This window comes from Ruditapes philippinarum, unplaced genomic scaffold, assembly GCF_026571515.1.
Source record: "Ruditapes philippinarum isolate M1 unplaced genomic scaffold, ASM2657151v2 ctg3642_1_1_1_1, whole genome shotgun sequence".
Classification (NCBI taxonomy): Eukaryota; Metazoa; Mollusca; class Bivalvia; order Venerida; family Veneridae; genus Ruditapes; species Ruditapes philippinarum.
In genome coordinates this window covers 122199-149927 of record NW_026864130.1, presented here as the reverse complement: position 1 = coordinate 149927, position 27729 = coordinate 122199, and the positions used below count along the sequence as shown (strand labels likewise).

At 32.6% G+C, this 27729-nt stretch overlaps 1 protein-coding gene across 1 annotated transcript in view; it reads left to right on the top strand.

The window, feature by feature from the left end:
* The window catches only part of LOC132724516 (uncharacterized), a 40739-nt gene that overhangs the window by 3041 nt on the left and 9969 nt on the right, over positions 1-27729 (top strand). The window contains exons 2-12 of the mRNA XM_060709383.1: positions 10902-10996; positions 17901-17956; positions 18670-18870; positions 19117-19203; positions 20111-20191; positions 20432-20527; positions 24532-24619; positions 24991-25143; positions 26169-26559; positions 26962-27122; positions 27396-27611. Coding sequence (XP_060565366.1) covers positions 10945-10996; positions 17901-17956; positions 18670-18870; positions 19117-19203; positions 20111-20191; positions 20432-20527; positions 24532-24619; positions 24991-25143; positions 26169-26559; positions 26962-27122; positions 27396-27611 — 1582 coding nt within the window. The 5' untranslated portion in view covers positions 10902-10944. The remainder of the gene's footprint in view (positions 1-10901; positions 10997-17900; positions 17957-18669; positions 18871-19116; positions 19204-20110; positions 20192-20431; positions 20528-24531; positions 24620-24990; positions 25144-26168; positions 26560-26961; positions 27123-27395; positions 27612-27729) is intronic.

Sequence of the window (27729 nt, the reverse complement as noted above, 5' to 3'; positions counted from 1 at the left end):
TTTTTGGCAATACAAACAATTGAAATGATATTTAATAATATTTATTGTAATCGCTATTACATAATAAACAAGGTGATCTATGATTTCTTCCATACTACCGAATCGACGAGCGATTACCGGAATCGGCTTCACTTCGTCTGGGATTACTGGAATCGGTTCTAATTTTGTTATGAATGTGCACTTAATATTATTATTATCATTTATTTTTGCATGTATTTACAAACATAATCATTGATCTTTTATGGAATAATGCAATATCGTCTTTACATTATATTTTTCAGGACATTGCTAACAGAGGAGTGTTTGAAATGAAGGATAACAATAGGTCAGTTTAGTCTTTCTTTATGTTTGCATAACTCAATTCTTTATTTCATAAAGTAGTCGATTTATAATTACATGCACATTTTTTTATTTAAATCTTTATTTAAACAATACAAACGTCATAAAATATTCACATGAAATCAATGTTTTACCAGGCAGTTAAATCGTACTTACTTGACAGTTCATGGTCATTCTGGAGTATCAAATCAATTGTCGTCATTTGCGTTATTGGTGCTTTTTGATAGTTTCACCATAAAAATATTACAAAGATTACGAATTAGTCAATCGTTGAAACATAGATTCTTTAGTCTTAAATAGTAAACAAATCATCTATACCCGTAACGTATAAAACAGTGAGATATGAATGTTAACTATATACGCACAGATGTTACTGTCACTACGAGATGTATATTGGGAGCTGTGTATTAGGAAGTGTGATATACTACAAAACAGTGGGGTGCCAATATACGGTATGCTGATATATTTCATAGTTGGAGGGGGGGCTGTCTGTTAGAGAATGCCTGTTGTTAAGCAAGCTGTAGATGAATTAAGTCACAGGATTTATTGAACTTCAAAAATTTTAAAGGCTTATGATTTAGTCAGTGTAAAAACAAAACAACAATATAAACACCCTGTATACATCTTAAGATTCTTTTCAAAGTTTAGCATAATTTCTTACCATTTGACCCATTTAATTATTAATAAAAAATGGAAGAAGATCCTTAAAGTAAAGGATTATGATAAATAGTTAGGAGTTCCGTATTGAAAAAGTTAGAATAATTGTCAAAATTTGTCTGAAAATGAAGTCTTCGCATTTTTTTACCTTTACAGTTTAAAGGAACTCCACTGATAAAAAGAGTGATCAAATGATCTGATCCAAAGTTCAGTACTTATTTATTAAACATGAGATCTAAGATCAGCGAATAACTGCCATACTGTCGAGTAACTTGAGTATCTGCCATACTGTCGGAATTGGGGAATGATTACTGGGGAGTACGGACATAATCCCCTTCGGACAAAATCCCCTTCATGTATTTTTGTATATCTGGACATAATCCCCTCCAAGGGTGGACATAATCCCCTTCATGTGTGAAATTTTGAAGTGGACAAAATCCCCTTCATAAAATTGCTACCTAGGATAAAATCCCCCTCAGATGTATTTTCGGTTTATAAAGTGGGTATGAGAGCAACATACTGCATAATATGCTGTGTGGTAAATATCTTAATGTATAAATAAAAAGAAAATATTTCAGCAGAAAAGCACATTCAATAAGCACATTTAATGACATTAAAATTGCATTCTTAAAGCATTCATAACAATCAATCAAGTATTGCAGTGTTCTTGGTTTGATTAAATTATCACTCTTTCATCAATAGAAATTTTAACAATGGATAATATGTATCAATTATAAGTATCAACTTATACAATCAATGAAACAATTATTGGCTAATAAAATGTTGTTCATACTAATCAATTTAAAACAATTAAAGAAATTGCCTAATCAAATATGTGTTATGCAGTTGATAATTTAAACTTCTAAACTAAAAAAAGGTTAACTATTGATACATAATTATAAATAAAAAAAACAAAAGTTCATTATTCCTCAATTTTTAGGGAGTATAATAATACATTATTCATCAATTTTTATGGAGAATAATAATACATTAGAAACCTATGAAACAAGGGGATTTTGTCCGGGTAGTGAAGGGGATTTTGTCCAGCCTTGCTAAAACACGAAGGGGATTATGTCCACCCTTGAAGGGGATTTTGTCCCGGTATGCGAAGGGGATTTTGTCCAAAGGGGATTATGTCTGACATTCGATTACCGGAATCGGCCTGTAATTTTGTTATTCATGAACTTTTAAAAAAAAATCTTGCATCTTTTATAAGATATAAACAATTAATGACATGTAATAAGATTTGTTATAAAAAAACACATTTGATTCATTAAACAAGAGATTTAATTATGATCAACAAGTTACTGTCATACTGCCGGAATCGGGGAATTATTACCGGAATCGGCCAGTGATTTTATTAATGAACTTTTTAAAAATTATTAAATACAAACAATATGAATGACATGTACAAAGATTTTTATAAACAAAATCAAGCTTTATTAATTAAACAAGAGCTAGATCAGCAAGTTACTGTCATACTGTCGGAAGGATTGTTATTCGGGAAGCGATTTTATTTACATTTTGTTTTTACATTTCATTGATATTATTTATATTGTATAAAGATGCAAGAACCTTTTTTTTTTAAAAAAAACTTCATAAATAACCAAATTATACGCCGATTTCGGTAATCCTTCGCCGATTCCGACAGTATGGCAGTAACTCGCCGATAATTAATAATCTTGTTTAATTAATCATTTATCAATGAGATTTTATTTACAAAAATCTGATTACATATCATTGATATTGTTTATATTTAATCAAAGATGAAAAAATGTATATACATCACATTTAAAAAATATCGTGTGTTTATTTGGGATGTTCGCGGCAAATGTCGTCATTAGCCAGAGACATAGATAACTACATGTATATATCATAGTCCTTTACTTTAAGGATCTTCTTCCATTTTTTATTAATAATTAAATGGGTAAAACGGTTAGAAATTATGCTAAACTTTGAAAAGAATCTTTACATCTATACAGGGTGTTTATATTGTTGTTTTGTTTTTACATTGACTAAATCTTAAGTCTTTAAAAATTTTGAAGTTCAATAAATCCTATGACTTAATTCATCTACAGCTTGCTGAACAACAGGCATTCTCTAACAGATAGTCCCTCCTACTATGAAATATATCAGCATACCGTATATTGGCACCCCACTGTTTTGTAGTATATCACACTTCCCAATACACAGTTCCCAATATACAGCTCGTTAACTTCCAATAAAGTGACAGTAACATCTGTGCGTATATAGTTAACATCCATATCTCACTGTTTTATACGTTACGGGTATAGATGATTTGTTTACTATTTAAGACTATGTTTCAACGATTGATTAATTCGCAATCTTTGTAATATTTTTATGGTGCACCAATAACGCAAATGACAACAATTGATTTGATACTCCAGAATGACCATGAACTGTCAAGTAAGTACGATTTAACTGCCTGGTAAAACATTGATTTCGTGTAAATATTTTATGAGGTTTGTATTGCTTAAATAAAGAATCAAATACAAAATATTGTATGTAATCATAAATCGACTACTTTATGAAATAAAGAATTGAGTTATGCAAACATAAAGAAAGACTAAACTGACCTATTGTTATCCGTCATTTCAAACAATCCTCTGTTAGCAATGTCCTGAAAAATATAATGTAAAGACGATATTGCATTATTCCATAAAAGATCAATGATTATGTTTGTAAATACATGCAAAAATAAATGATAATAATAATATTAAGTTCACATTCATAACAAAATTAGAACCGATTCCAGTAATCCCAGACGAAGTAAAGCCGATTCCGGTAATCGCTCGTCGATTCGGTAGTATGGAAGAAATCATAGATCACATTGTTTATTATGTAATAGCGATTACAATAAATATTATTAAATATCATTTCAATTGTTTGTATTGCCAAAAAATTCTTTGTATATCAATGATATTATTTGCATTCAATAAAATAACATAAAAATAACTATATTACAGGCTGATTCCGCCCATCCTTCCCCTATATCGGCAGTATGACAGTAATTCGCCGATCTTAGGTCTCTTGTTTTATTAATCAAAAGCGAATTTATTTACAAAATTGAATATCGTTGAAAATGTTTATATCTTATAAAAACATGCAAAAGAAATATTTAAAAAAAAATTCACAAATAACCATATTACAGGTCGATTCCAGTAATCCATCGCCTTCCCGTTTTTCCCGATCTTCAATATTAATCTTTTTATCATATTTCTAACAGCGATTTTTCATAAATCTTTTGCTTCTTATTTAATAAAGATTTCAATAAACATTATAAAAATCGTTTAAATTGTTTGTATTTAATAAAATAATTCAAGGTATTTTTAAGCGTTGAAATATTGGTGGGGAAAAACAGACCGATTCCGGTAATTGTCCGATAGCCCTGGCACTGCATATATGCGATATGGCAGTAATTCGACGACCTTAGATCACTAGTTTATTATTTAATAAGGATTCTTCATTTTCAGAAATCTTTTTACATATCAATTATATTGTCTGCATTTTTTCTTGCAAAGTCCATAAATTACAATAATACAGGCCGATTCCGGTAACCATTCGCCTATTTCGGCAGTATGACAGTATACTAGTATGTAACTCGCCTATCTTTGATCTCTTGCGTTATTAACCAAAGGCGAATTGAAATTTACAAAATAAAAAAAGAAAGAAACTTTTAAATATCATTCATAATATTTATATTTTATAAGACGAATATTAACAATGCAACAGAAACGTTAAAAAGTACAATAGACTAAATTATACGTCGATTCCGGTAATCCTTCGCCGATTCCGACAGTATGGCAGTAACTCGCCGATATTAAATATCTTGTTTAATAAATAAAAAGTGATTTTATTGACAATAATCTGATTACAAATCATTGTTATTTAATGTTTATTTTTAATCAAGGGTACAAAAATTTTGTTTAAAGTTTAAAGATAAGCAAATTACAGGCCGATTTCGGTAATCCTTCGCAGATTCCGGCAGTTTGCCCGTTTTCGCTGATGATAAATATTTGTTTATTATTATTATTTAAAAGCGATTTTTTTCACAATCTCTAGGGAGATAAATGATTATATTTAGGTTTTATAAAAACATGCAAATGGAACATTAAAAGTTGCATAAACAACGAAATAACAGGCCGATTCCGGTCATCCCTCGCCGATACGGGCAGTTTGGCAGTAGCTCGCCGATATTAGATCTCTTCTTAAATTATTCAAAAGCGATTTTATTTATAAAAATCTTTTCATAAATCATTGATATTGTTTATATTTTATAAAATTGCAAGAAAAAACTTAAGAAGTTTAATTATTACAAAGTTACAGGTCGATTCCGGTAATTCACTGCTGATTCCGGTCGATTCCGGTAATTCGGCCGATTCCGGTAAGTCGTGTAACCCGTCATGGGCTATCGGACTACTGCTACTTTCGAACACTGAGTAATCTCCTGGATTAGACCCCTCTGTATATTTGAAAAATAAAACTTACAATAATAAAACTAATGAAAAGGGAATGAACTTAAGCTGATATACATGTATATGCCTTGTTTAGAGCCTGCAGGGTCCATTCTAGGATATAGCCTAGTATAGTAAAAAAAATTTTCTATAAGATGGCAGTATTCTGAAAGACCATCACAGGGTTTTACATCTCTTTGAAGTTTTAGGGGTCCAGTGGATGCACAGCCTAGAAAAGTAGGGGTCCAGGCCTGAATTTTAGGGGTCCAAAATTATATTCACTATAAAAGACTATGAAGACCACTCTATCTTGCTTAAAATCGTTTATTTACCCTGTAAGAAATATGCATGTATATTGTACTGTTTTCATAAGAAGTATATGATTTCAATATCTTTTATCACTAGGTTTTTTATAGCATTTTAGTAGCCCTTTACAATAATATCATGTACTATTTCCAAGGCTTATAAGTCTTTGAGTGGCTGGAATGTCAAGTTTTATACTTGATGTCCCAGTCATAAATTAAGTTCGCCGAAACCATTATATTTATAACACCAACGATAATACCATACCCAGTGACTTAATTTCTAACACTTTTTCATATAACACTTTGCAAAAAGCACTGCATTTTTTATTATCGCTGTTCATGTACAAAATACAATCGCCGAACTGGTAACCCGGCTACAGATTGTCCATGGACAGCCTTAAAATGACCATGGATATCCATGGATATCCATGGAAAAAGCATGGAAATACATGGATAAGTCAAGTGAATGGACAGTGTCCATACTAACAAACATGGATAACATGGACGATGTCCATGGATAACATGTACAATGTCCAGGGAATATAAAAATGTTCATGGACATAGTACAAAAAAACTATGTCTAATGTGGACATTGTCCATGGTCAACTTCATTGCTCATACTTAGAAATTTTTATCAAAAGTGATTGGATAGATATGCAAAAAAAAACTAAGTGCCAAAACATGAAAAATGTTTAAAAAATCATAACTGCCATTCTTAAAAAAATTATATGTTCATATTGGGTATTAAATTATTCAGCATGAAAAGAAGAAATCAAATATAGTAAGATCAAGAAGATTTTTTTTTTATTTTTTTTTTTCAATTCCAAACTTCAATTAAATGATAATATAGAAAAATATACTGTACCCTTATGCATACCATTTCTATTATATAAAAAGATAATCTACTCACTACTTGTAGACTTGTTTAGTTTTGTTTGTTTCTGTTTTTGTGGTTCATTATCATATATTACCCTAATTAAGTTAGAAAAATAAATACACAATTTAATAGAAACAATTTAAATTTAAGAACAAATGTAATTGTTATGCACTTATATTTATTTATTTTTGATAAATTAATTATTATTATGTATCTCTATTGAAGCATATATAATTTATATATTCATCCTGTTTAGATGTAACTTATGTATAGTGATTAATTTCTGGAACATTCAAATTAGCATCAGCCACAATGTAAACATTTATGACCCCTCAAGTGGAACCTGCTGTTTTCATAACTACCAAAGTTAAACTCACCTATCTGATATAAGAGAATAGAAAGAGGTTAAGCAGGTTTACAACATACTATATTACACTGTAGCTCCCAAGTAACTTAATACCCTTGCAGAACAAATCACAGGTCAGAACACTTCTTCCAGGCGGGTTATTTGAACAGAAAGCATTGAAAGATAATGTTTATTAGTGCCTAACTGCTTAAAAGTTATAACTTGAAATATTATGTTGGAGCATTGGAAATTAGACCAAATGAGTTTAAACTGGACAAATTTACAAGAGTTTTCTGGAAATATGAACTTTTAAACATGTGTATTTCATGATTCAGTTAAAATGGAGGGAACTACATGTATATAACCATTTCTGACAGTAAGTACAAAATTAATGTATTTTTATTTTTTAACACTTATTATTTTAGTTTTTTTCAAACTTTCTTTGCAAGTATACACTGTTTCAGTTATTGTATTTCTACATACATGTAACTTTTCAATATTAATAGTTAAGAAAATCTTTTTCATTTTTAAATAATGGCGGGAAATTTTAAATCAGAGATTACAATTTTCCATTCAAAATATTGGTGATTGATCAAGCAATGAATTTCCAAATTCACATTTAATAAAATTCATAATATGTCTTAATTGTAATTTCTTGTTACTCATGTACATATGTTTATTTTTTCAACATATTAGGTTGCAAACTTTCAAGTCTTGGAGTCACATGAGATGTTTCAACTCAAAGGATGTCAGATGGAAAAGTGATAAATGTACTGTTGAATACAGAATGCTTACAAAACATGATCCTGGTAATAATTTAGTTTGTTTTGTTGACAAAAGTCGAAGTAACATGTTTTCATATAAATGCATGTTATTTTTCAAAGTCTGAACAAAATGTTGTTCTTCATGTTTTATACATATATTATTGTTATACTGACTCCACTGAACAAATCTCAAACTTTCAGTGGTAATTAAGTACTTGTGAAGGATTGAGTAATTTAAACTGCCATAACATAAAAGTTGTCATTATATAAATATAGGAAAAGCAGGGAAATAATTGACACAAGTTTATCATAATGTTGATTTTGACCAAAAATGAATCATTTTCATCAAAGAGCATGGTGTTTACTTGATAACTCTGTGCTGATATTCTGCAAAAATCATTTAACATTTTTTACCCTTTCATGTTTTTTATCAATCGTGTTTAAACAATACTAATTATGTTGTTAAGGGCAACCTCGTTAATCGTTAATACAAATGGTGTTATGTTATGAATAAAGCTCAAAAATGCTACAAATGTTTTCAGTAATAAAATTGATAACAAAGAATCCAAAAGAACTGAAAATGCCAATATTACATTTCAGGACCAACTGCAGAGCAAGGTTATTGGCATAACAAGCTACAGTAAGATAGCCATTGTTCTATTCCGCTTTTTGTATAAAGAGGAGGAATATGCCGGAAAATCATTGACAGGGAAAGCATCCAAAAGTGGCGAAAAAAGGCCACCTGTTGATCAAGAAAAGTTGACAGGAATTTACGGTCAGTGTTTCTTTTTTTTTTCTTTTTTGGTTATTTAAATTTCATTGAAAGTTTTTGAATTTCATTGGAAGTTTTAACAGGGATTGAAAAAATTTTTCAAAGCCAATCGTCTTGCAGTGGACTTGTAAGTGTCTTCAAATTGCTACTCGTCCAGTTAGATAATTTGAATTGTTAATTATTCAAGGGTTAAGTATAATACATTGATTTGTCAAGTCAATATTTATATAATTTGTTTTGTTCTTTACAGATATCATCAAAAGGAATTTTCCGCATGTCACACCAGTGATGGTCAGGGAAAAGCTGTGTGACATTGTCAAGCCATCTCGTGCCAACAAAACAGTGGAACAATAAATATGTGTACAAAATAAACTGTGGCCGTTTTAGCCATTCAGAACAATATAAATGAGAACATTTGAGAACTTGTTTTACTTCATATATGGTGTAAATAAATCTTTAATGTGTCATAATTTTACAGCCTTGTCAATTCAAAATCATTGTTACACTAGTGCAACTCCCAAGTGAAAAAGATTGTGTGGGACCTTTTTTTACAGACTTTTAAACAGGTATCTCAACACAAGTGTGATATCATGGACATTGACCATGGATGTCATAAAAGATTCCTCAAAATTGGTTTTGAACATGGATAGAATGGACATTGTCCATAGAAAGAATGGACATTGTCCATGGAAAGAATGGACATTGTCCATGGTAAGAATGGACATTGTCAATGGTAAGAATGGACATTGTCCATGGACATCATGGACATTGTCCATGGGTATCATGGACAATGGACATGGAAAGCATGGACATGGGTAGCATGGACACTGTCCAGGGATATAAAGAATTGTCCATGGACAAGTGTTTCAATACTCCATGGACACTGTCCATGCTTATATCCATGGAAATCCATGGACATTCTGTAGCCGGGAGATCGACATTGGATACGCTAACCAATAGTAATTGCTTGTTATAAATAGTCCGTCTAAATATAGCAATAGAAAAACCAAAAAGAGGTACCAAAAATAGATTTTACGGTAAACGTCATCAGTTACTGTAGCTTGCACGATAAACGTCATCAATTTCTGCAGCGGGCACTTGCAAATAGCATGCGCAGTAGATTTCAATTATGTTAACTTCCGAATAAACAATGCAAGCATTAGGTTTAAATGGAATTTTATGAGCTTCGAGAAGAAAGAGATAAAATCATGTCGGGTCAGAAACAATAATATCTATTGTCTAGAATTATTTTTGTGCGTACACTTGGATGCAAGTGGATAACTTATATGCGTACATGTCAAAATTTATGCGTATAGGGACGCAGAATTCTGCGTCCCGTAAAACCCTGCCATCAGACTCAAGGACTTGTCTGGTAAAATAAATTTTCCCATGTGATAAGATCGCGATTCTTGTTGAAATATGGGAGTCATCTAGGTTTTTATAATTATATTATATCTATGTTAAATTGAATTTTGCATTGTTTGCTTAAGCCTGAAGGGCTCTTAGGTTATAAAGAATTCATTTTTTATGTTACAAGTATCTGCAAAAAATTAATAATTGCTTCAGTGAAATATTCCCATTTTGAGTTACGGATACAATGTATTTCAACTCGCTTCATTTGACATGTACATGTTCGGATAAACATGCACAGCTTATAAATATCATAAAAACTTGGATTTTACTGGAGATGTGTAAATACAGGTTTTTTTTTTCCTTAAATTATTGCATGTTTTATACAAATTGTCATTAAATTTTCACTTGCCTGATGGGACAGACTCACTTGTTATAATTTTTACTTGCTTGTTGGTAATTTAACTTGCCCTGAGCTTCAGGCAAGTGTTTTATCTCAAGTACTGGGACAGTCAGGGAAGGTATTTAAAAGCCAGTGTCTATTCTAGGATTCGAAAAACGGGGGATTTTTATCGAAAAGTGAGAATTTATTACATTTGTTGATCTTTTCCCTTCTTTGTCTATGTAAAATTTTCCCCCTTTCTCTAAAAAAATAGGGGTGAATTCTCAAAAATAGGGGTGAATCCCCCCATCGCCCCTCCTAGAATAGACACTGAAAGCTTGCCTTATATCTCTGCAATCGGCACACTGGGTTAAGGGAGTTGCCAGGGTAATAATTGACTGGTAGCCGATACCCATAAATTTCATTGCACTTTTAATTTTGAAGATGTGCTACTATTAAATAACAATCATTTAATTATATATATTTAGTAATTCTACTGAATCTGAAAGCAATATTCTGATAAGACATCTATTTTAAATGTCAATTTATCTTAATGAAATTTTATCATTTGTAACTAATTTAATAAATCTACTGTAGTAATATTTGATTGATTAAAAATGATTTCTTTTTACAGGCTTTTACAAACTATTTGGACTTGACTGTTGAAACACTTTGGAATGATGCAAGCGGTACCAAAGAAACCAAACTTTAAATGCCCAAAATTTTCAGGTGTGTACATTATTTGTATATCCTTAAGTCCTTTATAAATATTCTTTTTTTCCTTTTATAGCAGGAGCTGCTGAGAGGCAATTCTTCCTCCAAGAAAATTCCTTAAAATCAATTCACATAAAGTTTTTTTATGGAACACAATACCTGCATTTTATACTAGGGATGGCAACGAATACCAAAATCAATACTCGAGTACTCGGTCATTTTTCCGATCGAGTACTCGGTTACTCGGATGATTTCAAATAATATTTAAAGTTTTATCACACAATATCAACACCGTCTGCATGCTACTTTCGTTTTCAATTTTAATTCATAGAATTCGTAACGATAAATAGGACTGCAAGAAAATACATATATAAATATAAACATAAGAAATGTCAATGACAGCATTTATTATATACCTACAAATTTTCTCCCTAAAATACAGGATGACTTTGAAGCGCAAATACACTTCATCGCACAAATACGCTTCAACGGATAGAAAAGTCCGTATTATGTTAGTGACAAATACGGTACCATATATGGAAGTGCGGACTATTTCTGACGTTGGTTCCGGATCTTAGCTGTGTATAAACGTAGCATTTGGAAACGGAAACCAAAATTATAAAAGGCATGTCCGGTTTTGATTCATCCGTCGGTCATAAATTAATTTCTTGACAGCTACATTTAATTTTCTGAAATTTCTTATAATGAAAATCATTTATAATTCAAACGAAAAGGTTTTAATAAAAGGAAAAATATCTTGTAGTAGCTTTCTGAGCCTATGCATTTTTTTACTCAAAATGTAGGAAAAGTGATATTTTGCTCGACCTTCGGTCTCGCGAGATATCAATTTTTCCACCGCTGCTCGTAGCAAAATACAAAGTTACAACATAATATTCCGTATATATTTACGTTTTTATAAGTAACAAGTTTCGGCTACAAACTGTCAAATATTTAAAGATGATTAAATGTCATAAGAGGCCGAATGACGTAAACGACAGGACTGTGTTCAATCCCATACGCGTGTCAAACAGCTGATTGCCTCGTTAAATTTAAGATATTTCACATCTCTGCAAGGATGTTTTGATTGCATTTAACAAGTATTTATAAAGATACGTGTACATTCCCGAATTTCTGAACTAATCTTTCTAAATCGCAAAAAAGTAGAAAATAAATATTTTTTTTCCGAGTAATCGAAAATCAATTTTGTTAACCGATATTCGGACGTTCGATCGAGTACTCGGTTAACCGGTTACTCGTTGCCATCCCTATTTTATACACACTTCTCAAGTGTTGATATCCTTTTCAACGGGTCATTTTGGGTTTAAAAAAACTAGGTCACAGGGCCCAAACATTGTCTATTCTAGGACGTGCGATTTTGGGATTCACACTTTTTTTATCCCCCGCCGAAAAGGCGGCAGGGGATATAGAAATAGTCCGACCTTGCGTCCGTCCGTCCGACATTTTTGTCCTGAGCATATCCGAGCAGATCCGCGGAAATCCGCGGATTTCGTGAGCTCCTGGGTCATTTTTGAGATCGATGTAAATTCGACAAAGACAATAAATTCATTCGTCATATTTTATACAGTACCCAAAAACCGGCACGCTTCGGCTTTTATCGTTACGCTAGCTACCTATGGTACGTCTGTAAGCGCTTTTCTCATTGGTCATATCGAGTCTTTTCCGGCATTCTATTTTAGAATAACCAATCAAATTACAGTTTACATTGTCGCTCTTGTCTGTTGTCAAAATGCGTCAAAATGTCGGATATTTGTCAAATTTAGAGTCCAGGAAATTGATTTTATGGCATACCAAATCATCAGAATCCAGGAGCTTTCGGGGGCTTCGCCCCCTGAACCCCCACCTGGACCTGCAAACGGGGCTTGCGCAGCCCCCTGACCCCCGGCGTATTTTCCGCTGATTTTGAAATTCGCTGTTGGCAGCCCTGAAAAAGTCTTGAAACTTCATAGGTGGATAGACCTCATTGAGGAGGAGTGCAGTGCACAAGAATGATAACTCTACCCTGCATAATTATGCCCCCGCCATATAATGGCAGGGGCATAATATAGTGTTACCCTGTTCCGTCATTCCGTCATTCCGTCCTTCCGTCCTTCCATCATCATCAGTTTCCGTTCATTATCTTAATAACCCTTGCACATATTGAACTCAAATTTGACATATGGATATGTCATGAGAAAATACAGGTCAAGTTCGAAATTGGTCATGGTTCGATGATTTTTGGCAGAGTTATGCCCCTTTTACATTGAAAATAATATGAAATTTTCAGTTTCCGTTCATTATCTCCCAAACGGTTCAAAACCTTCAATTCAAAATTGACATATGGATATGTCATGAGAAAATACAGGTCAAGTTCGAAATTGGTCATGGTTCGATGATTTTTGGCAGAGTTATGCCCCCTTTACTTTGAAAATAATATGAAATTTTCAGTTTCCGTTCATTATCTCCCCAACGGTACAACACATTCAACTCAAACATGACATATTGATATGTCATGAGAAAATACAGGTCAAGTTCAAATTTGGTCATGGTTCGATGATTTTTGGCAGAGTTATGCCCCTTTTACTTTGAAAATAATATGAAATTTTCAGTTTCCATTCATTAACTCCCCAATGGTACAACACATTCAACTCAAACTTGACATATGGATACGTCAAAGGAATGCGCAGGTCAAGTTCAAATTTGGTCATGGTTCAATGATTTTTGGCAGAGTTATGCCCCTTTCACTTTGAAAATAATATGAAATTTTCAGTTTCCGTTCATTATCTCCCCAATCGTACAACACATTTAGCTCAAACTTGACATATCGATACGTCTAAGGAATGCACAGGTCAAGTTCAAATTTGGTCATGGTTCGATGATTTTTGGCAGAGTTATGCCCCTTTTACTTTGAAAATAATATGAAATTTTCAGTTTCTGTTTATTATCTCCCCAACAGTATTAAACATTCAACTCAAATTTGACATATTGATACGTCAAAGGAATGCGCAGGTCAATTTCAAATTTGGTCATGGTTCGATGATTTTTGGCAGAGTTATGCCCCTTTCACTTTAAAAATAATATGAAATTTTCAGTTTCCGTTTATTATCTCCCCAACAATATTACACATTCAACTCAAATTTGACATATGGATATGATTTTGGAATGCGCAGACCAAGTTCGAATCTGGTCATGGTTCAATGATTTTTGGCAGAGTAATGCCCCTTTCACTTTGAAAATGATATGAAATTTACAGTTTCTGTTTATTATCAACCCAACAGTGTTACATATTCAACTCAAAATTGACATATGGATATGTCAAAGGAATGCGCAGGTCAAGTTGGAATTTGCTCATGGTTCGATGATTTTTTGGCAGAGTTATGTCCCTTTCACTTTGAAAATAATATAGATACATCTTAGGAATAAGCAGTTTAAGTTTGAATTTGGTCGTGGTTCAATGATTTTAGACAAACTTATCTTTCCTGAATGTTGGAAAAATTTTGAACTTTCAGTTTCAGCACTCATACTTTTGTGGAAATGTATATAGCCATTATGTTGGCTACAAATATGCAATATGCTATTTTTAAAAGGTTAAGACTGAATTATAATTTCAGTGCCTTGAACATTGTATAAAAATGGTTTGTGTTAACATTGAAAAGTTTTAAGGGCTTTGAACTTAGAATGAAAAAAATAATTTGTGCAAACAAATTTGGAACTAAATATTATAACATTTGAAATTTTGGCTGCATGCGGGGGCATCCGTGGCATGATGACACATTTCTAGTTTTTGAGTTATTGCCCTTTGTTATTTTTCAAAATTAATTTTTGTCCAGAGCATAACTCAAAATGCCTTTGAGATATCAACATGAAACTTCATAGGTGCAAAGATCTCACTCAGGAGGTGTGCAGTGCACAAGAATGATAACTCTACCTTTCATAATTTTTGAGTTATTGCAGTTTGTTATTTTTCATACTTAATTTTTCAGCTGAGTGGAGCATAACTCAAAAGTGTTTGAGATGTCAACATGAAATGTCATAAGTGGATAGATCTTATTGAGGAAGAATGCTGTGCGCAAGAATGATAACTCTTTGCTATATAATTTTTGAGTTATTGCCCTTTGTTATTTTTCATACTATTTTGTTGGGAGCTTATCTCAAAAAGTATTTGAGGTATCAAGGTGGATGGATGTCATTGAGGAGGAGTGCAGTGCACAAGAATGATAACTCTACCCTGCATAATTTTTGAGTTATTGCCCTTTGTTATTTTTCAAAATTAATTTTTGTCCAGAGCATAACTCAAAAAGCCTCTTAGATATTAACATGAAACTTCATAGGTGCATAGATCTCACTCAGGAGGTGTGCAGTGCACAAGAATGATAACTCTACCTTTCATAATTTTTGAGTTATTGCGGTTTGTTATTTTTATGTCTCCCCCACCTCGGGGGGAGACATATTGTTTTTGCCCTGTCCGTCCGTCAGTCCGTCCGTCAGTCCGTCCGTCAGTCCGTCCGTCCGTCCATTCTTCGTTTCCGGACGATAACTAGAGTTCCTTTTGACCTACAGCTCTCAAACTTCATAGGATGAATGGTCTTATTGAGCAGATGATCCCTATTGTTTTTGGGGTCAGTAGTTCAAAGGTCAAGGTCACAGTGACCGTTGGTCAATTTCTCGTTTCCGGATGATAACTAGAGTTCCTTTTGACCTACAACCCTCAAACTGGGGGGAGACATATTGTTTTTGCCCTGTTCGTCCGTCAGTCCGTCCGTCAGTCCGTCCATCCATTCTTCGTTTCCGGACGATAACTAGAGTTCCTTTTGACCTACAGCTCTCAAACTTCATAGGATGAATGGTCTTATTGAGCAGATGATCCCTATTGTTTTTGGGGTCAGTAGTTCAAAGGTCAAGGTCACAGTGACCGTTGGTCAATTTCTCGTTTCCGGATGATAACTAGAGTTCCTTTTGACCTACAGCCCTCAAACTTCATAGGATGATTGGTCTTATAGAGCTGATGATCCCTATTGTTTTTGGGGTCAGTAGGTCAAAGGTCAAGGTCACACTGACAGTTGGTCAATTTCTCGTTTCCGGATGATAACTAGAGTTCCTTTAGACCTACAGACCTCAAACTTCATAGGATGATTGGTCTTATTGAGCAGATGATCCCTATTGTTTTTGGGGTCAGTAGTTCAAAGGTCAAGGTCACAGTTATTCTCAGCAGTGGGGGAGACATGCGCTTTTTTACAAAAGCATCCTCTAGTTCATACTTAATTTTCACCTGAGTTGAGCAAAACTCAAAAGTGTTTGAGATGTCAACATGAAATGTCATAGGTGGATAGATCTTATTGAGGAGGAATGCTGTGCACAAGAATGATAACTCTTCCCTTTACAATTTTTGAGTTATTGCCCTTTGTTCTTTTTCATACTATTTTGTCGGGAGCTTATCTCAAAAAAGTTTTTGAGGTATCAACTTGAAACTTCATAAGTGGATGGATCTCATTGAGGAGGAGTGCAGTGAAAAGAATGATAACTCTACACTGTATAATTTTTGAGTTATTGCCCTTTGTTATTTTTCAAAATTAATTTTGAGATATCAACATGAAACTTCATAGGTGCATAGATCTCACTCAGGAGGTGTGCAGTGCACAAGAATGATAACTCTACCTTTCATAATTTTTGAGTTATTGCGATTTGTTATTTTTTCATACTTAATTTTTCACCTGAGTGGAGCAAAACTCAAAAGTGTTTGAGATGTCAACATGAAATGTCATAAGTGGATAGATCTTATTGAGGAGGAATGCTGTGCGCAAGAATGATATATCTTCCCTATATAATTTCTGAGTTATTGCCCTTTGTTCTTTTTCATACTATTTTTTCCGGAGCTTATTTAAAAAAGTATTTGAGGTACATGTATCATCTTGAAACTTCATAGGTGGATAGATTTTACTGAGGAGGGGTGCAGCACACAAGAATGATAACCTACCCTGCATTATTTTTCAGTTATTGCCCTTTGTTATTTTCAGCCATCAGTATTCACATAGGTTCAAATCTGTAATCCTTTCAGCCATCAGTTTTCATTACCAATAGTCACCTCTTAAAATTGAATTATTCTGCTCTACTACATATACATTCTTCCAATGAGAAAACACTTTCGGCGGGGGATGGCCATGTTGACATGGCTCTTGTTTAAAAGGTTGTGCACATTATGGAAACAGGTGCGTGAAAATCTGGCATCTGAATTGATAAATTTTCTCAAAAAAGCATACAATGTCTAGTCGGCCTATTTATTTACATGAGCACTGGACCTGAAGGGAGGTAATTGTGAACTTTAGTAAAATAAAAGAATTGAAGGGGACAATACTCTTGTTGCTGTTAATAAATATTTTCGTTCAAAGAATATCATCGGTTGAATTTTTTTATGTATAAAGTTGATTACGGAGTGCAGACAAATCATTTTGTAAAGAATAATTTATTTCTTTCATAAACCTGGCTTTGTTCAAGCAGCATTCTGATGGGGCGGGGGATGCACTATTATATATAACCCCAAAATACACCTGAAAATGAGAGTCGCTGATTTGTTCCTATAAAAAAAAACAATCTAGCTACCTTTCAATTTTTTATTAAAAAAAGACAAGTCATGACAACAATTTTTACGCAATTACACTTGAGATTGGCACCCCTTGTTTGCACTATTTTAAACGCAGATATGAATAAATGATATCAGTTTAAGATTAAGACATTATATCTGCTGATCATTCATTTTGTTAACATTATTGACTGATCCTTGTTATTCCTTAATAATCGGGTGAATGATATAAAGGTCATCATCATCACAACCCTTTTGTTTGTTAATACATGAAATGTTGTTAATTTGATCAAATATTTTGTACCTGAAATTATAACTATATTTTATTACTGTCATATATTTCAGTGCCAGCTAAACCTTCCAGTGAGAAATCAAATTCTACTGAAAACAAAGGAAAACAGGTATGTTGTATAGTGATGTTAAAAAAGCACAAGCAGATAAACAGGTGCTGAAATGAAAAAGCTTTTATGACAAGATTGTAGATATGAAATTGAATTAAACAGATTAGTTTTAGTTAAGTATTTTTACAACTTGACAATTTGCATTAGAACTATTAAGTCTCTTTTTTTTTTTCATCACACACTGATGCAGGGAGTCAAATAGTAATCTTTTTGGGGAAAAATAGGCATTTATTAAAGTAGGCAGGTATATTGACTAGAATTAGCAGGTGTGCCATACACATGTTGCAGGGGAATTTACCAATACACTGCTGGGTCATACGTAATGCAACCCCATCTGATAGGAACAGGTCAGGGTCGAATTATTTCTTAAGGATATGTTTTAATTGGCCATATCTTCTAGTTTTGCATTAAAAAAACCCACTGCATTGACCTTGGACTGGGTGTAAGGGCACTAAGGAAAGAACACTGCTTTTTCAACATGCCCATAGTTAAATTGCTCCATTGATTTGGGATTCAGAGTTACATTTCACTTGTGCACAAGTGAGTATTGCTTTACATAATAATTTCCCATTTTGAAGATTAAGTTTTTGACTGACAAAAAAGAAGAAAAAAGATAACTTTATTTTATAAAGCCTTGACATTTGAAAATTAAAAAAAATATGGCACACTTTAACTGATCAATTTATCTTGCCTATATTCATCATTCTGTGTAGGAAAAGATAGAGGCAAAGAAGAAGCCTTTGTCTGTAGAAATAAGAGCTGATGGTGACAGTAATGTTCAATCTGCCACAAAGCAGATTCTGAAAGCTAATCCAAGTGGAGATCATAAGACTGAAAGTGCTGAAATAAAGGACACCTTCAAGCCAGAAGGTGTACCGGAGTCTGGAGACAATGTCAAAACAAGTCTTTTAAAGGTAACCTTTCACTTATTATAAGACTATCTAATTTACAAACATAAAGTATAATGTAGATTATAATACATGGAATTTATAATTTGAAATGGATAAAAAAGATTTGATAATTTGATATTAGAAAAAAGTATAATTGCAAGAAAAAAATAATGAAATTGATGGTGCAATGGTCAGAAATAGAAAAAAAAACAAGTAACTTTATTTGTCAAACCATCTCAGTGTCACTATCTGTCGTTCATCATTCTACAGGAACAAAAAATTGCAGACAAAAATGATGGACTGGAAGGTGACCATGTAAAAGCCAAACAACTTTCAACAACTGTATCAGAGAAAAAGGTATCGTGTCGTAATTGTACAAAATGTATCTTTCTTACAACTTAACCATATTCTTATAAGTTACATTAATATTATCATACCTAATGTGAACTTTTTAATATTGGCCGCTCTGTTAAAATTATGTAAGTAATGCATCCTAGCTGCTGTGAATAATTACATTAAAATGTTGGTTTGGTATAATAACACAAAATACACATGTCTCTCAGGGTGTTATTTCAGTTCTTAGGTTGCTAATATGCACTTTTACCCTGAGAGACAATATAATTATATGTTTTATTTATAATAGTACACAAAAAATATCAAATTAATGATTATTAATACGCTTATCCTTAAATTTAACAGAATAACATTTAATTTACTAAATTTTATAGACTTATAACTTGTATAAATAAAATTTGGGAGATTTAAAATTATTTAAAGTGAATTTCTAAATATACAAAAATTTATTGATAAAGGTACATAATGATTAAATGAAAATATATATTGACTTGACCTGTTAGTCTGTAGTCTATTAGTACATAATATAATGATGTAATTAAACATTTTTGAGAACAATGCTAAATACTACTGGACAAGTACTTTCAAACTCTGAAAATAAAAAACAAGGCTGGACAGTGTACAATATGGAATTGATACAGAATTTTTGAACTGGCAAATCAAAAGAAGAATAAATTGAATCCAATTATGATTTGTATTGGGTGATTACATGATTCAAAAGCTGGAGGTTTAATTAACTACATTAAGTTAAGTAAAACAGATATAAGTATTCAACAGGTTTTTTTTTAAAGATGAAAGTCTATGATATCAAGTTAAAAGTACTGTAAATGTTGTAAAATAAGGTCAAACTAGATGTTTTAATTAATTGTGAAGGATTTATATTTTGTGTATCATTATGTTTCATTGAAAGGTTATTAAAAAGAAGACCAAAACAAAGACAGAGTTCAGTGTCACACCAGCATCAGACATTCAGAAAAATGATGAAAACAAGGTAAAAATATCTCTTAAAATTGGTTTCATTATTTCAATTTTAGCTCCACTGTTAAAAAAAACCCATTAATAACTATCTGCACATCCTTGCTATTTAAAGATTAAGTTTGCTGACTGTAATAATTATCATAAATTTAATTTTAAAAATTTAAATTTGTAAATAGTCAACAGCAGCATGTGTTTTTTTAATTTGATTAAGATATTCATAGACATACATGCCTATTATACTTATTTCTAACAGAACAATGCCAAAGAAAAAAAGAAAAAAGAAAATAAAAGTGTGGTCCAGAAGCCAAAAAAGATAAAAGAAAAGAAAGAGCCAAAAGAACCCAAAACAGTAAGTCTTGAAAATCAGTGTTTCTATTGTTTATATAATGGAACCATTTATCAAAAAGATGAAGAAGAAAAACTGAAGTCAGAAAAGAATGAACAGTAGAAAAGTGATAACCTAGTAGGTTAATACAATTTATTAATGTCTACTAGTTTTGATCATAACAATTATCTACATCAGAGGACCAAAAAGATGAAAAAATAAAATATTGCAGAGATGTAGTGTAAGGTAATTCTGAATGATTTTCCCAACTGTTTGAATGCTAATGGCAGTTATTGACATGGTTGTGTCGTATTAGGCCAACTTTTCCATTAAATACTTTGATTAATTAATAGAACATCAATTTGTGAATTGGCAGAATGAAATAATTTATGATTTAACATTCATCACCAAGAGTAAACACCCTTTGGGAGACAAAGATTTGGGTTGTTGCGGAGAGGTATTCAGCAGCTCTAGAGATTTTTAACTAAATCCTATGCTCACTGGGTGCAGTTCTTTTTAACATGTTATTTTCTATTTGAATACTGTGTACATTGTACTGGACTTTATCATAAAAATTATTTTTATACTTACTCAGTAAAATAAACTGTCAAAAAAAACAAAAACAGGTAAGAAATGTTTTTAGCTCCACTTTTCAAAGATAAAAAGTGCAGTTTTTGTCATGATCCTCTTACTTGAGTAAATTGGTTGACCTTTATGTTAGGTCCATTTTCTTAGATACTAATTAAAAGCTATTCACTTCAAACTTGGTATACAAGTTTATTGCCATAAAAGTACACCATTTCCAGGTAATCAGATGATCATAAAAATATTTTTTGCAAAGTTATACTCCCTTTTCAACTTGGTTTTTTAACTGTGGTAAATGTTTTTGTTAAGGTCCATTTTTCAGAACTATCATAGTTATTCACTTAAAACTTTATATAAATATCCAATATCAAAATATGACACCATTATAGAATGGTTGATAATCTGAAAATTAATTTTGCAAAGTCATGCCCCTTTTTTAAGTTTTTATGCCCCCACAGAGTGGGAGCATGTAGCGTTGCACTTGTCCGTCCGAGTGTCCGTACATCTGTCCGTCCGCACTCACAGGACAGTAATTATGTGGCTAGAGGGACAATAGGTAACTGTTCTTTCTCTTTGATGTTATTCAATCCGTAATGCTTTTATATGGCTATTTTCTTTTGTGTGGCTAAAAAGAACAATAGAGAGAACAATAGAGTAGCCACATTATTACTCTCCTGTTAGAACGTCCGTCTGTCTGTACGTCCCGAAATCTTGTGAACGCAACTCCTCTTAAACTTCCAGGGATGAACAACCTTAATGTGTAGATGGCAATAAAGGAAGGAATTTTTGCCGCGACCAAATTTAACAGAATTATGGCCCTTTGTTGATTTTTAGCTCGACTTTTCTATGAAAAGGGGAGCTATCCTACTCGCCCCGGCGTCGGCGTCGGCGTCGGCGTTAGCGTTGGCGTCACACCTTGGTTAAGTTTTTCGTACCACCCCACTTTATTTCAGAAGTATTACAAGTATGGCTTTGAAACTTACCATACTTGTTCACCATCATAACCTCCATCTACAGACAAGAGTACATAACTCTGTCAAGGTTTTTGACAGAATTATGGCCCTTTTTTGACTTAGAAAGTGTATTGAGCTTGGTTAAGTTTTTTGTACCACCTCACTTTATTTCAAAACCATTGGAGGTATTGCTTTGAAACTGACCATACTTGTTTACCATCACGACCTTCATCAACAGACAAGAGGACATAACTCTGTCAAGGTTTTTGACAGAATTATGCCCCTTTTTGACTTAGAAAATACATTGAATATGGGTAAATCCACTTATTGCCTTAACCCTTTGAGATATTGCTTTGAAACTTTTAATGCTATTTCACATCATTACCCCCATCTGTACGCAAGAGAAGGTAACTCTGTCAAGGATTTGTTTTAAAAATTAAGGCCTTTTATCGACTTAGAATCTTGGTTAAGTTTTTAGTACCAGTCCACTTTTTTGACTGAACTGTTTGAGATATTAATTTGAAAGTTGGAATACTTGTTTACCATCATGGTCCCAAAACATGGGCAGGAGAAGGTAATTCTGTTAAGGATTTTATTTGAATTATGGCCCTTTTTGACTTAGAAACTCAGTTAAGATTTTCATTCTTGTCCACTTGTTGACTTAACCATTTGAGATATTACTTTGGAAGTTGGAGTTCTTATGTGCCATCATGAGACCTATCTGTAAGCAAGAGAAGATAACTCTGTGAAAATGTTTCTTGATTTGTACTTAGAAATTCCTAGTTAAAGTCTTGTGTGCCCTTAACTGTCAAAGTTTTGTTTTATAGGCAAGCACTAAAAAAGTCGAGCGCGCTGTCCTTCTGACAGCTCTTGTTTCACTATATACTATGTAGAAATTTTGTGAACGCAACTCCTCTTAAACCGGATGGCAGATTTTGCTTAAACTTCCAGGGATGAACAACCTTAATGTGTAGATGGAAGTAAAGGAAGGAATTTTTGCCGCGACCAAATTTAACAGAATTATGGCTCTTTGTTGATTTTTTCACTATATACTATGTAGAAATTTTGTGAACGCAACTCCTCTTAAACCGGATGGCAGATTTTGCTTAAACTTCCAGGGATGAACAACCTTAATGTGTAGATGGTAATAAAGGAAGGAATTTTTGCTGCGACCAAATTTAACAGAATTATGGCCCTTTGTTGATTTTTAGTTTTCAACTTGTGGCACATGTAGTCCAAAAAATATTTGACCTAGAGTCATAAGATTGACAGAACAGTGGCGTGTGGGGGCATCCGTGTCCTATGGACACATTTCTAGTTTTTTACTTCTTATGTTAATTTCTCAAAAACTGTTTCACTTTAGACTTGGAATACTTGTTCAATTCGTGAATCTGAATGCATTTCTAAAGGGCAGGTAGCATTTTAATTCATTTTTTTCTATGTCTCCATTTGACTGAATTTAGTGGTAAACTTTTTTTATAAAGGTATATTTCTCAAAAAATATTCAAGGTATGCACTTAACTTGGAGGACTTGTCCACTTTCATAGTTGAAATGCATTTGTAGAATATAATCCTGAAAGCCAAAAGCCATTTTTGCTTCATTATTTCCTTTATTTTTATGCCCCCACAAAGTGGGAGCATATAGCATTGCCCTTGTCTGTCCGTTCGTCCCGAAATCTTGTGAACGCAACTCCCAAACCGGATGGCAGATTATACTTAAACTTCCAGGGATGAACAACCTTTATGTGTAGATGGTAGTAAAGGAAGGAATTTTTGCTGTGACCAAATTTAACAGAATTATGGCCCTTTGTTGATTTTTTCACTATATACTATGTAGAAATTTTGTGAACAAACTCCTCTTAAACCGGATGGCAGATTTTGCTTAAACTTCCAGGGATGAACAACCTTAATGTATAGATGGAAGTAAAGGAAGGAATTTTTGCTGCAACCAAATTTAACAGAATTATGGCCCTTTGTTGATTTTTTCACTATATACCATATAGAAATTTTGTAAATGCAACTCCTCTTAAACCGGATGGCAGATTTTGCTTAAACTTCCAGGGATGAACAACCTTAATGTGTAGATGGAAGTAAAGGAAGGAATTTTTGCTGCGACCAAATTTAACAGAATTATGGCCCTTTGTTGTTTTTTTCACTATATACCTTGTATATGTTGTCAGTAAACTGGGGGCATCTGTGTCCTTTGGACACAGTTCTTTCTAAATTTGAATATTTTACTCTTCTCAAAAACAGTTATAATTACTTCACTTCAAATTAAAGTATTTATTGGCTATCAAGGCAAGGTAAGTTTGCAAGGCATAATTTCAGAATTATGCCCCTTTTTCTTGTTGCTTTTATTTAACTATCAAGCACAGATTTTGTTTAAACAAAAGTTTTGTTAAAATCAACTTCAAAAGCATAGAGATTTAGTTATTTTTTTGGAGGGATTTTTGTTGTGATATAATTTACACAAATATTTATTGATTACAGACACTTCCAGTAAGGTCCTTAACTGAAGAGGAATATACAGCCATATTTGATGCTACAATAGAAAATGCAATGAATCTAAATATTGATGGTATGTTCTTTTAAAGCTATTATGATACTTATTGTTTGCTTGGTGAAGCTTGCAAATGTTCCATAGCATGGGTTTAAGTCTTGTTATGAGTAATAATAAATATTTTTTACACTATAAAGAAGTTATTAACATTTTTTTAATCTTTAACATTTCAAGTCACTTCTTCCAAGAATCAGCTTAAGTAGGAAATTAGATCAATAACATTTTTGAAATGTGCTTAAAAATGGGATTTAATGAAAGGAAATGTTAGAAAAATATATTTCATATATCTATAGACACAGATAGATAATTCAAAAAGCAATTATGAATCATAATTTACTTTCCACTGAAATGACACAGAGATAATATGTACCCTTCCTTATGAATTTCAGAATGGGCTCCTAAGGCAACTTCACCTTCAAAGAAAAAAGAGCCAGTCAAAAAGAAGTACAGTATAACAGTGGGGAAAAAAGGAAAGAAAACTAAAGTTTCTACTCAAGAATCCTGTCCTAGACCAAGTACAGGAATGATTGAAAATACTGAAGGTTCTAATCTTAGATTATTTTTACCATATTTGTGGACTTTTATGTTGTATAGATTTCTGTTTTAGGTCAGGTATTTTATTCTTTATTTACAGCATGTTTCTTATAATTATTAACAGGATACTAATTGACACATGCAAATTATGCATATAATACAACAAATGGATCATTTATTTGAATTTTCTTTTCTTTGCTCTTATTGATTTTACTTCTTTAGAAAGGTCAAGAATTGGTTTTATAACATTTAAATAATGGTTTTAGAGAATGCTTGATGCCTGTCACTTGAAAAAAGTAGCGCTAAATGTGAAATTATTTGTCATAAAAGTAGCAAAATGTAAACAAAGTAGTATTTTGACTTCCATACAAAATACTTAACCACTATAACTTTGCTAATTTCCAGAAAGCAGCAAAAGCAATACATGATTAAGTAAATTGGCCAATGAGTAATATTTTGGAAACTATAAAAGTACACCAAAAATGAAAAGCTTTTGAGAAATAAGAATAAAACCTTTTCTGGAGCATAATGGGGCCTTTAAGGATTATCCTCCATGCTATCCCCCCTTTATTTAGAATGATTAGGGCCCATAAACTTTGAATCCCAGAAAAAAAATCCCACAGAATTGTTGTTCAAAATGAACATAAACAGTTAACCTATGATATTTGACCACCCTTAAATTGCTGAAGTTCTTGAATGGACTTGTCCAGCTTCCATTTTTGGAACTAACCATTGTCGATTTTTGAGAATTTCAAGATGAAAATTTGAAGTCTGTCGGGCAACAGTAAAGAGCCTGGTCAGACAGCATGGATGTTTAAATCATGTTATAAATCACCATTCTGTTTTCTATATTATTGTCAGGTTAGGTAATAATTATTTTGGTGTTTATTTCCTAAATTATCCTACAGTAACATACCTAAAGTATTTCCTAAATTATCCTACATACCCTGCAGAGTATGCATTTAACGTTTAAGTCAATTTTATAGTGTCAGAAATATGATTTTGATTGTTTTTGGTTCTTTGTTACTTAAAGGGGATGATAAGGAGCATGAAGTTTTATTTGGTCTGGACAACAGTGAGATAGAAGACAATGTGCCACAGGAGGCAAAGAATAAAAATGGAGGGACTGAAAAGCATGGAGAGGATGGAGATGTAGACAGTAAAGGGGAAAATGAAGATAAAGAGATAGACACTAATGAACAGGGGAATGAAGACAGTTGTAATGAGATAAAAGACAATAACAGTCAAGAAAGTGATAATGCTGAAAAGGAAAATGCCAGTGAGGATGAGGAAGAGGTAAATGGTGTTAGACAAGAGCTGGTTGATGAAAATAACAATAATCTGGAGGATAATGGAAACAGGTCTGATGCTGATGAAGAGGAAATTGTAGTTGATGACATACAGGACGAACCTGTTGAAGAAAGGTTGGTTTCTTCTAGATATAGGTAGTCGTGTGCTGTTAAACTTACCAAAGGTTCACACTCCTTGCTACACATTGTATGATGAGTTTCAGGTGTTTCAAATAAGGTGAAGAAATCTCAAACAAGTGATTCCACTTGTATCAGATAAGAAATATTTGAAGCTTGTGTCAAATGAGAAACATTAATAAATAAGTGATATCACTAATGTCTCAAAATTAAGAAACACTTCAAATATTTACAGCCGATTACATTTTTGGCAAATTAAAAAAGGGATACCTTAAAAGATGGAATTATTTGATTAAAATTTTAAAAAAAAATCAATCAGGTAACAAGAACAATTTGTGTGTTTACTATATAAAATTTATAGTGCTTTTTGCGATTCATAATTTTGCTTCATTTTATCAGAGCACAAGACGAAAATGAGACAACACCAGTTGGAAGCGAAGTAGATGCTGAAGAGAGGCATTCCAAATGTATTATTCCTCCAGTTAAAAAGAAGAAAATCTCTAAAGTCAACAAAAATCCAAAACTTGAGCCAAAGCAACTCCCATTTGAAAAAGCCAAAGGTTAGTGAAACATTCTTTAGACAATGTCGATGGATAAGCAAAACACAATGCAAAACTAATGCTTAAAATATTTTCTTTTTCTTCATGAGAAGTAACCAGCTTTTAGTTCCAAGAAAAGAGTTAAACCTGCAGATTTCTCATATTTCATATTGGTTTAGTTGCTTTTTATGGATTGCCATCATTCAAAATTATTATTATTATAAACCCAACATTTATTTCATGTGTTGGTATGTATTCATGTATTTGATATATGTCACTGTCCTAATTTCTTAGAAGTGTCAATGGTAGAAAAAGTTATACAGATAAAGAAACAGAAACTTGATAGCCACAAATTACCTGCGAAGAAAAGAAAGCTCTATGATGATGTAAAGAAGCATGGAGCAGAAAACACAGGGAAAAAGGCATTAAAAGAGGCAGGAAAGAAAAAGAAACCTGAGACAAAGATAAGCAAGAAGCAAAAGATGCAAGAGAGAGAACTTGAAATAAATGGTAAAAAATTATATTAACATCCTTAATGCATGTGACAGTATGCCACAAGAGTTCTTGAACCAATTAATACTACTGCATGCATGTGGATTTCAATTTGTGTGCTGAAAAGAATGAGTGA